This window comes from Cyclopterus lumpus, chromosome 21 (genome assembly GCF_009769545.1).
Source record: "Cyclopterus lumpus isolate fCycLum1 chromosome 21, fCycLum1.pri, whole genome shotgun sequence".
Classification (NCBI taxonomy): Eukaryota; Metazoa; Chordata; class Actinopteri; order Perciformes; family Cyclopteridae; genus Cyclopterus; species Cyclopterus lumpus.
In genome coordinates this window covers 2,529,525-2,541,424 of record NC_046986.1, presented here as the reverse complement: position 1 = coordinate 2,541,424, position 11,900 = coordinate 2,529,525, and the positions used below count along the sequence as shown (strand labels likewise).

At 42.9% G+C, this 11,900-nt stretch overlaps 1 protein-coding gene across 1 annotated transcript in view; it reads left to right on the top strand.

Moving 5' to 3' along the window:
- Window positions 1–2,533: 2,533 nt before the first annotated feature.
- xpo4 (exportin 4) overlaps window positions 2,534–11,900 on the top strand; it is a 39,297-nt gene continuing 29,930 nt past the window's right edge. The window contains exons 1-4 of the mRNA XM_034561098.1: window positions 2,534–2,629; window positions 4,323–4,428; window positions 6,478–6,619; window positions 7,404–7,542. Of these exons, the coding sequence (XP_034416989.1) occupies window positions 2,567–2,629; window positions 4,323–4,428; window positions 6,478–6,619; window positions 7,404–7,542 (450 nt within the window). The 5' untranslated portion in view covers window positions 2,534–2,566. The remainder of the gene's footprint in view (window positions 2,630–4,322; window positions 4,429–6,477; window positions 6,620–7,403; window positions 7,543–11,900) is intronic.

The following is an 11,900-nucleotide window of genomic DNA, read 5'->3' as shown; positions in this document are numbered from 1 at the left end:
GCCTTTCTCGTTGAATGTTGGGAGTTCATGATGATGAGGAGGAGGAGGAGGAGGATCAGTGATGGTTAAGACTTTTCTCCTCGGCCGGGCTGGTCCTGGACCCGGGGAGGAGGAAGAGGAGGAAGAGGAGGGTTGGCAGGTCGGCGTCAGGAACAAAGAGTTTGTGTTTGGTACATTTTCTGTATTTATCCGAAATGACCACAAGTTTGAGCGTCACTTTTTAAATTCTTTTTTGTTACCTATTGATCACCAGTACCTTGTTGCTTATTGACAATCAATAACTGCTCTTTGTGTCAAACTGAACCGTTTGGTCCATTAACACCAAACCGCTCCAACAGTATTTAAAAGGTTTCTCTGAAACGTGAGCGTCACTTTTGTCTCAGAGGATCTTTTGTTTTTATTCTTTATTGTTTTTGTTTGTTTTTCTGTAAATGTGCCTTTTTGTGTTCCGACGTGAGCACAACAATCTTTAAATATTGCAATCTTCTTTTTACCGTCATCGTCTTTTTCTTTCTGTTTTTTTAATAATTTATCTGAGGGAGTTGTTCCACGCCGGCTTTGTTTACACCAACAACCGTCTTCTTATTCCATTTTTAAAGATCGTGTGCTGCAGAGAATTATTAAGATTATTAATTATTAAGTTCGTTATTCAACCATGTGGTTGAATAACGAACTTAATAATAACGGGACGATATTAGGTTTTCATAGTCGTAAAGAAAAAAATAGAAATGAGGCGGAAATGAAACATTGATGAATAAATGAATCATCGTTTTTACTTCAACGTCTTTCTGGACGCAGAACGAAGTTTCAGGAAAAGGTAAACAGGGTTTTCACCACCAACAACAACAACAACAACAACAACAACAACAACCTGCATGTGAACAAAGCCAGTGCTGCCCGTGAGCTTCCCAGATACTAAACCGGTCTTCTCCAGAGCAGCGGCCATTTCTGGTGAAGTGCCTTGCTCAAGGGCCCCATAGCCCCCCCCATCAGGTTTTTCTCTCAGACGGCTTCGTTGAACACAAAAAGCTTTAAAACGTGAGCGTGATGCGTTTCCTGTCTTTAACGGTTCTGTTTCCAGCTTCCTGTCGTGTTACTCTTGAGTTTATATTTATACAGATATACATATTTTTTCTATATCTTTATTTTGCCCCCCCCCCCCCCCCCCCACGTGCTAAAACAACCCACCACCATGTCTACGCAGTATTATGATGTAATGTGGACGGCTATCTCTCTTCTTTTTTTTACATTCACGTGTGAACTGAGAATTTGTAAAAGTGCTCGTGTGTGAAATGTATAAATTAAATGAACCAACTCGTGCTTTTATTTCACTGAACAAAAGGTCAAAGTTCTGTTTTTCAGATGAATCGCCTTCATACAGATTAAAATACCATTTTACCATCGTTTATCATTTTAATTAAATGCAATGCAAAGAAAAAATATTAATAATTTAATTAATTAATTACACATCTTACTATCGTTGATGGACTAATCTTTATTTTTATTTATTTCAGTAAAAGCAGAACCACGGCGTAAAAATACAATTACAAATCTGCTTTCATGAAAATACAGAAATAATACTGGCAAAAATGTTCTTTTAATTTCAGCCAAATAAAAGTACTTGCTACTCAAAAATGGCCACTTTTGTAATATTACTAATTTATTACCATGAAAGCGACTTTTATTTTGGAGGTGGAGTTATTTTCTTTTTAATATAATCATATATTCTCTGAACTCCAAAAAAATTGTTTAATTCATATTTTTCAACACACACAAAGAAACGTGTATTTCCAATGGTGAGTATTCAGATGTTTTAACAAAGTAAAAGTATTAGTACCACAGTGAATACATACTATGTTACAAGTAATATGGCTGTGGTCAAAAATACTCATCAAGCAGAATAATGTTTATTATTTCACCGGATTACAATTATTGATGCATTTATGTGTTCATCACTTTAATGTGTGTGTATATATATATTTATATGTAAATATATATCATACAACAACTAATCAATTATATGTAAATATATATCGTACAAATACTAATCAATTATATATAAAATATAAATAAACTAATCAATTATAAATATATATCATAATTATTATTATATATGTATATTTATATGTAAATATATATACAAAAACTAATACATTATATATATAAATCAATTATATGTTTAAGAAATGTATAAATTATAATATATATAAAATATAAATAAACTAATCAATTATAGATTTATATGTAAATATATATCATTAAAAAACGAATCGATTATAATGTAAAATATAAATAAACAAATCATATATATATATATAAAATATAAATAAACTAATCAATTATATATATATATATATCATATAATAATTATTAACTACTTTTTCCAAATCAATTCAGTGGATTAAACCGTACAATAGTAGCATAAATACTCAAGTAAAGTACAAGTACCACAACATCGTATATAAGTACAGTAACCCCCCCCCCCCCCCCCCCCCTCCGGGTACCAGCCGCGCCGCCATCCCACAATGCAGCGCGCGCGGCGCGTCATCGGAGAGGGACGACGACGATGGCGGCGCTCGGTGCACCAGAAGTGATCACACAGCTGGAAAGCGCTGCCAAAGTTTTAATGGTGAGCTGTTTAACGCGTTTCGTGCCGCCGCCATGTCGGTGGAGGGCGGCGCGTGAGCTAACCTCGCCTCGGGGGGGGGGAGGTTACCGGAGGGGGGCGGCGGACCGGGGGGGGGGGAACCATGGCGGCGACTCCCCAAGTTCTGTGTTACTGTTGTCATGTGTGTTCAAGTTGGTGCGGTTGAACGGTGCGTGGCGCCGTACCGACCCACGCACCAGGCTCCACATCCCGCATGAAACGCCTGATTCTCTCTCTCTCTCTCGTTCGGTTCTCTTCTTTACTGCCTCCCTCAGCCTCCATTAACCTCCACGTGCATGTCATGACTCCGTGTGTGATGGATACTTGAGCTACAGCCTCGTCCTTGCTGCCATTTTGCTTCTTTTCCCCTTGTTTATAATTATTAAACTGCCTCAGTTTTTAAATGTAAAAAAAACAAAAAAAACTGTTTTTTTTTTTTTAAAGTGGAATGGTAGCTTCACGTGACGCGTTTTACCGTCACGTGGTCGCCAGCAGGTGGACGGTGGGCTTCGCCGTAGGTGTTGTGAGTCACAATGTATACCGGGACCGTTTATCAATGCCAAGTACGGACTTGTCTACTTGATGACGTCACCACCTCAGCTGTTCCTGCTCACGAGTTTACTCCAATTATTCACTGTAAAGTACAACCCTGCTTTTTTCCTTTAAAATATAATTATTTTATTTTTAATTGTATGGTGTATATATTATTTATTTTTTTATATATATATATATATATATATATATCCAAAACCGTCGGCGCATATTTTTAGTCTGCTGAATCTCGACAAACCAACCAACAAAACATCCTAAAATTACATTCCGTGACTCAACAACAGTATTTAGACTTTCAGTTGAGTATTTTCTCCTCCGCCATTGTTCCCCGTCGCTGGTGTGAAAATGCATTGTGGGATATTCGCTGTCCAAAGTAAAGCACAAGTGTCCTCTGATGCATCCTTTGGGAAACAGTACTTGGCCCGCGACTGATGACGAGTCCACGAGGACACGAGGACACGAGGACACGAGTCCACGAGGACACGAGTCCACGAGGACACGAGTCCACGAGGACACGAGTCCACGAGGACACGAGTCCAGACAAGAGCGCACTTTGCTGACCGTGTGTTTCGTTGCCTGGACAACCCAGGACACGTTCGGCTGCTTCACGTGAACTCACGCGGGGGGTTTGACGTTTGTACACCAGAATGATGTACAGGAGGTCTAAAGCTGTAAACCAAGCTGAGCAGAGGCCCGTTGAACTATTATGTTCCCACTACGCAGCTGAAAGACAGGCGCATATGTTGATTGTAAACAAACACAAATGGTGCAAAGGATATAACTGTTGAATGGGTACAGTAGTAGGTTATATTCATATACCTGTATTGGGTGGTTATATACAGTATATGCATGCACTCTTTTGTATGTCATGTATTATATGTATATACATCTATTGGGTGGTTGTTTACTGTATATGCATATTAAATGGTCATAGTAGATGATATTTCTATACATGTATTGGGTGGTTATATACACTAATCTTCTAATCAGAGTTCATTAGCACTTTGACAACAAGTTTAATAGTTAAATAGTCCTACAAACAAAAGCTTCAACATTACAGATGGAAGACCGACAATGGTAGAAATACACCAATAATGTTTTTTATTGTGCGTTTTGTTCCCAGGCTCCGCCGTCCATGGTCAGCACCGAACAGAGGCAGCATGCCGAACACATATTCCTCTCCTTCAGGAAATCCAAATCACCGTTCGCCATCTGCAAGCACATCTTAGGTAACTGTCGACGTTCTCGCAGAACATTTTAATAATATACTTTGAATACATGAGTTTATCCAGAGAGGACGAAGACGTCACGTTTCTTAAGTTGTTTCCCTTCTGCCTCTGAGCCACACGCCTCCTGCTGTTGGTTACCGTTGGTTACCTTACGTAGCGATAGAGGTCTCTTCTCATTGGTGCGTCTCTGTTGCCCAACGTTCATTTGGGATTTGCACTTTTACCTTCTAAGTTCCATCTTATCTTACGGATTTATTTAATCCACCATGTCAGCAAAGAGGGCAGACGACACACTAGAACCACCACACTAGAACCACTACACTAGAACCACTACACTAGAACCACCACACTAGAACCACCACACTAGAACCACTACACTAGAACCACCACCACACTAGAACCACCACCATACTAGAACCACCACACTAGAACCACTACACTAGAACCACTACACTAGAACCACCACACTAGAACCACTACACTAGAACCACCACACTAGAACCACTACACTAGAACCACCACACTAGAACCACTACACTAGAACCACCACCACACTAGAACCACCACACTAGAACCACTACACTAGAACCACTACACTAGAACCACCATACTAGAACCACCACACTAGAACCACCACACTAGAACCACCACACTAGAACCACCACACTAGAACCACTACACTAGAACCACCACCACACTAGAACCACCACCACACTAGAACCACCATACTAGAACCACTACACTAGAACCACCACACTAGAACCACCACACTAGAACCACTACACTAGAACCACTACACTAGAACCACCACACTAGAACCACCACCACACTAGAACCACCACCACACTAGAACCACCATACTAGAACCACTACACTAGAACCACTACACTAGAACCACCACCACACTAGAACCACCACCACACTAGAACCACCATACTAGAACCACCACACTAGAACCACTACACTAGAACCACTACACTAGAACCACTACACTAGAACCACCATACTAGAACCACTACACTAGAACCACCACACTAGAACCACTACACTAGAACCACTACACTAGAACCACTACACTAGAACCACCACCACACTAGAACCACTACACTAGAACCAAGAACCACCACACTAGAACCACCACACTAGAACCACCACACTAGAACCACTACACTAGAACCACCACCACACTAGAACCACCACACTAGAACCACCACACTAGAACCACTACACTAGAACCACCACACTAGAACCACTACACTAGAACCACCAAACTAGAACCACTACACTAGAACCACTACCACACTAGAACCACTACACTAGAACCAAGAACCACCACACTAGAACCACCACACTAGAACCACTACACTAGAACCACCACCACACTAGAACCACCACACTAGAACCACCACACTAGAACCACCACACTAGAACCACTACACTAGAACCACCACACTAGAACCACCAAACTAGAACCACTACACTAGAACCACTACACTAGAACCACTACCACACTAGAACCACTACACTAGAACCAAGAACCACCACACTAGAACCACCACACTAGAACCACCACACTAGAACCACCAAACTAGAACCACCAAACTAGAACCACCAAACTAGAACCACCACACTAGAACCACCAAACTAGAACCACCAAACTAGAACCACTACACTAGAACCACCACCACACTAGAACCACTACACTAGAACCACCACTACACTAGAACCACCACCACACTAGAACCAAGAACCACCACACTAGAACCACTACACTAGAACCACTACACTAGAACCACCATACTAGAACCAATAACCACCACACTAGAACCAAGAACCACCACACTAGAACCACCACACTAGAACCAAGCACCACCACACTAGAACCACTACACTAGAACCACCACACTAGAACCAAGAACCACCACACTAGAACCACCACACTAGAACCAAGCACCACCACACTAGAACCACTACACTAGAACCACCACACTAGAACCAAGAACCACCACACTAGAACCAACACACGCCCTCTTTTCCTCTCCTCTCCAGAGACCAGTAAGGTGGACTATGTGCTGTTCCAGGCAGCCACCGCCATCATGGAGGCCGTGGTGCGGGAGTGGATCCTGCTGGAGAAGACCAGCATCGAGTCGCTCCGGGCGTTCCTCCTCACCTACGTCTTACAGAGACCCAAGTAAGGAAGAAAGGGGAGGGGCTTAATTCAACCTGAGTGTGTGTATAAGAAGTGGGCGTGGTCATCGTGGCGTCACCCGTTATGAAGCCTCAAGTTCGTTTTTCTTTGCAACAGATGAACATAATTTACCAAATTAGGACTGAGGAGCGACGTAGTGACGCAATACACGTCTCTGGTGTCGACCTGTCAATCACCTTGTAGCCCCGCCCTAACGCATCCCCTGCTTTATGGTCTGTTTGACTCTAAATGACCATAAATTACTAAATGAACATCACGCTGTAATGAAGAAGACTTGAAACTAGAGATTTCTCAAACAAACGCGATTCCTATTTGTTCTGCGTTCCTTCTCTTGGAAAATTAAATATCATTTTTAAAATTATATCATTTTTATTTGTTTATTTTTTTTACTTTAATGCCCAGAATGAGTTTCATCAGCAGGTTTTCATACTCGAGAAGTCGAAGCCGATGCTCCTCATTAGCTATTTCTTCTTCAGAAGAAGAGACGAGTTAGAGAGCTGACGCAGGGACGTTTACCAAAAACTAACAAACAAACAAACAAGTTGTTTGTTTCTGTTTGAGAAGAAACAAACGGGAGAGATTTAACTTCTCCAGGCCACAGACAATAAGACACATCTCTCACTTTGATGTTCTTGCTGTTCTCCGTCCCCCTTTAAAATCCGTCCACAGCAGAACATTAACTTGTGCTGGTTCTCCATCCACTGCAGTAAAACACCGACCTCATGCAAACTCCCATCCCATAATAAACTGACCGTCTCCCTCCCAGTCTGCAGAAGTACGTCCGTGAGCAGATCCTTCTGGCCGTGGCGGTCATCGTGAAGAGAGGTTCTGTGGACAAGAGCATCAACTGTAAAAGCGTCTTCCTCGAGGTCGGCCATCTCCTCAGCAGCGGAAACACCACAGTGGTGAGAGACCTCCAGGTGTCCACTAACCATTGTTCTAGAGCATCAACACCTAGAGAACCTAACGTTCTAAACCTCTCGTGATGCATCTCTACCAGTGGAGAGACCTCCAGGTGTCCACTAACCATTGTTCTAGAGCATCAACACCTAGAGAACCTAACGTTCTTAACCTCTCGTGATGCATCTCTACCAGTGGAGAGACCTCCAGGTGTCCACTAACCATTGTTCTAGAGCATCAACACCTAGAGAACCTAACGTTCTTAACCTCTCGTGATGCATCTCTACCAGTGGAGAGACCTCCAGGTGTCCACTAACCATTGTTCTAGAGCATCACCTAGAGAACCTAACGTTCTTAACCTCTCGTGATGCATCTCTACCAGTGGAGAGACCTCCAGGTGTCCACTAACCATTGTTCTAGAGCATCACCTAGAGAACCTAACGTTCTTAACCTCTCGTGATGCATCTCTACCAGTGGAGAGACCTCCAGGTGTCCACTAACCATTGTTCTAGAGCATCACCTAGAGAACCTAACGTTCTTAACCTCTCGTGATGCATCTCTACCAGTGGAGAGACCTCCAGGTGTCCACTAACCATTGTTCTAGAGCATCACCTAGAGAACCTAACGTTCTAAACCTCTCGTGATGCATCTCTACCAGTGGAGAGACCTCCAGGTGTCCACTAACCATTGTTCTAGAGCATCACCTAGAGAACCTAACGTTCTTAACCTCTCGTGATGCATCTCTACCAGTGGAGAGACCTCCAGGTGTCCACTAACCATTGTTCTAGAGCATCAACACCTAGAGAACCTAATGTTCTTAACCTCTCGTGATGCATCTCTACCAGTGGAGAGACCTCCAGGTGTCCACTAACCATTGTTCTAGAGCATCACCTAGAGAACCTAACGTTCTAAACCTCTCGTGATGCATCTCTACCAGTGGAGAGACCTCCAGGTGTCCACTAACCATTGTTCTAGAGCATCACCTAGAGAACCTAACGTTCTTAACCTCTCGTGATGCATCTCTACCAGTGGAGAGACCTCCAGGTGTCCACTAACCATTGTTCTAGAGCATCACCTAGAGAACCTAACGTTCTTAACCTCTCGTGATGCATCTCTACCAGTGGAGAGACCTCCAGGTGTCCACTAACCATTGTTCTAGAGCATCAACACCTAGAGAACCTAATGTTCTTAACCTCTCGTGATGCATCTCTACCAGTGGAGAGACCTCCAGGTGTCCACTAACCATTGTTCTAGAGCATCACCTAGAGAACCTAACGTTCTAAACCTCTCGTGATGCATCTCTACCAGTGGAGAGACCTCCAGGTGTCCACTAACCATTGTTCTAGAGCATCACCACCTAGAGAACCTAACATTCTAAACCTCTCGTGATGCATCTCTACCAGTGGAGAGACCTCCAGGTGTCCACTAACCATTGTTCTAGAGCATCAACACCTAGAGAACCTAACGTTCTTAACCTCTCGTGATGCATCTCTACCAGTGGAGAGACCTCCAGGTGTCCACTAACCATTGTTCTAGAGCATCACCTAGAGAACCTAACGTTCTAAACCTCTCGTGATGCATCTCTACCAGTGGAGAGACCTCCAGGTGTCCACTAACCATTGTTCTAGAGCATCACCACCTAGAGAACCTAACGTTCTAAACCTCTCGTGATGCATCTCTACCAGTGGAGAGACCTCCAGGTGTCCACTAACCATTGTTCTAGAGCATCAACACCTAGAGAACCTAACGTTCTTAACCTCTCGTGATGCATCTCTACCAGTGGAGAGACCTCCAGGTGTCCACTAACCATTGTTCTAGAGCATCACCACCTAGAGAACCTAACGTTCTTAACCTCTTGTGATGCATCTCTACCAGTGGAGAGAGACCTCCAGGTGTCCACTAACCATTGTTCTAGAGCATCAACACCTAGAGAACCTAACGTTCTTAACTTCTCGTGATGCATCTCTACCAGTGGAGAGACCTCCAGGTGTCCACTAACCATTGTTCTAGAGCATCAACACCTAGAGAACCTAACGTTCTTAACCTCTCGTGATGCATCTCTACCAGTGGAGAGACCTCCAGGTGTCCACTAACCATTGTTCTAGAGCATCAACACCTAGAGAACCTAATGTTCTTAACCTCTCGTGATGCATCTCTACCAGTGGAGAGACCTCCAGGTGTCCACTAACCATTGTTCTAGAGCATCACCTAGAGAACCTAACGTTCTAAACCTCTCGTGATGCATCTCTACCAGTGGAGAGACCTCCAGGTGTCCACTAACCATTGTTCTAGAGCATCACCACCTAGAGAACCTAACGTTCTAAACCTCTCGTGATGCATCTCTACCAGTGGAGAGACCTCCAGGTGTCCACTAACCATTGTTCTAGAGCATCAACACCTAGAGAACCTAACGTTCTTAACCTCTCGTGATGCATCTCTACCAGTGGAGAGACCTCCAGGTGTCCACTAACCATTGTTCTAGAGCATCACCACCTAGAGAACCTAACGTTCTAAACCTCTCGTGATGCATCTCTACCAGTGGAGAGACCTCCAGGTGTCCACTAACCATTGTTCTAGAGCATCAACACCTAGAGAACCTAACGTTCTTAACCTCTCGTGATGCATCTCTACCAGTGGAGAGACCTCCAGGTGTCCACTAACCATTGTTCTAGAGCATCAACACCTAGAGAACCTAACGTTCTTAACCTCTCGTGATGCATCTCTACCAGTGGAGAGACCTCCAGGTGTCCACTAACCATTGTTCTAGAGCATCAACACCTAGAGAACCTAACGTTCTTAACCTCTCGTGATGCATCTCTACCAGTGGAGAGACCTCCAGGTGTCCACTAACCATTGTTCTAGAGCATCAACACCTAGAGAACCTAACGTTCTTAACCTCTCGTGATGCATCTCTACCAGTGGAGAGACCTCCAGGTGTCCACTAACCATTGTTCTAGAGCATCAACACCTAGAGAACCTAACGTTCTAAACCTCTCGTGATGCATCTCTAATAATAATAATAATAATAATAATAATCCATTTAATTTATATAGTGCTTTTCTAGATACTCAAAGACACTTTACATTATACACCGTAGACACAGCTACGGGGAGCAATGCAGGGTTAAGTGTCTTGCTCAAGGACACATCGACTAGGGCGGGGATTGAACTGCCAACCTCTTGATTGAAAGACGGGCATGCTAACCACTGACCCACAGTCGCCCCAACGGTGGAAGGACTTAAATAATAAAACAAGTACCTCAAATGAGGTTGTAAGAACAGCAGTTTGAGTATTTACATGTTCTGCTACTTTATACTTCCACTTCACCGCAATTCAGAGGACAAAATTAAGCTTTTTACTACATTCATTTGTTAACTTGAGTCACTTCTCAGATTAATAATAAAAAAAACAAATGCGTAAGAGTAAAAACTGAAGTCCACCGTTATGAGTCTCCTCTTCATCCACTAGGTGGCGCTGTTCAGTCTGTTTTCTACTGAGTCAGAAGAAGAGAACGTTCTTACTCTATTTTTATTTAATTTTCTCTTCTTTCATACCATTTGCTTTTATTCATTTTTTTTTTTTTTTAAATACAATCTTTTATTTTAGATACAATTGTTCTTTTCTTATATACATTTATTTTATATATACAATAATTTCTTTATGTACTTCTTTACTTTTATATTTACTATTTCTTTTCCCATTTATAATTTTCAGGATGAGCTCTATTCTTGGACCGTTTAAAGATAATCAATAGTTCTGTGATTCAAAGTGATCACTTATCACACGTAGAATAATGGATCTATAACGTCTCAATACTTTTGTGTACTTTTACCGTCCAGGAAGATCAATATCTAGCTCGGTGATCGATCTGGAGATGACGCAACATGTTCACAGTAATCCTCACAGAAGCAAAGATCTCACACTGTGTGCAGAGCTTCACTCTGCAGCGAAACCACAGCTCGTCTTTCGTGTTTCACAGCGTCTGCGTCGCGCGCTGCTGCTGCTGCTGCTGCGTTGTCCACCGACAGCACGCCAACAACTCAAGCTGCAGCGCACTTTTCATTGTGTAGTTTGTCTAGTGCGACACACACACACACACACACACACACACACACACTGCTGGGAATAGTTGGATTTTGGTGCCGCCGCTCGTCTCATTTCTCGACACGAAAACAATCAAATCCAATCTCAATTCCTCAAAAGGAGAGAGAGGAGCCACGGGAAGTCTGATCGTCGCCCGAGATGTAAAAAAAAAAAGAACCTGGTTTCTCATTTTGCTAAACCTCCTTGCCTCCTCCGCTCTCATCTCGAGTGGGAGGGGCTAAGAGGCGAGGACGTAGGCGTCGTCGTCGTCGTGACGATA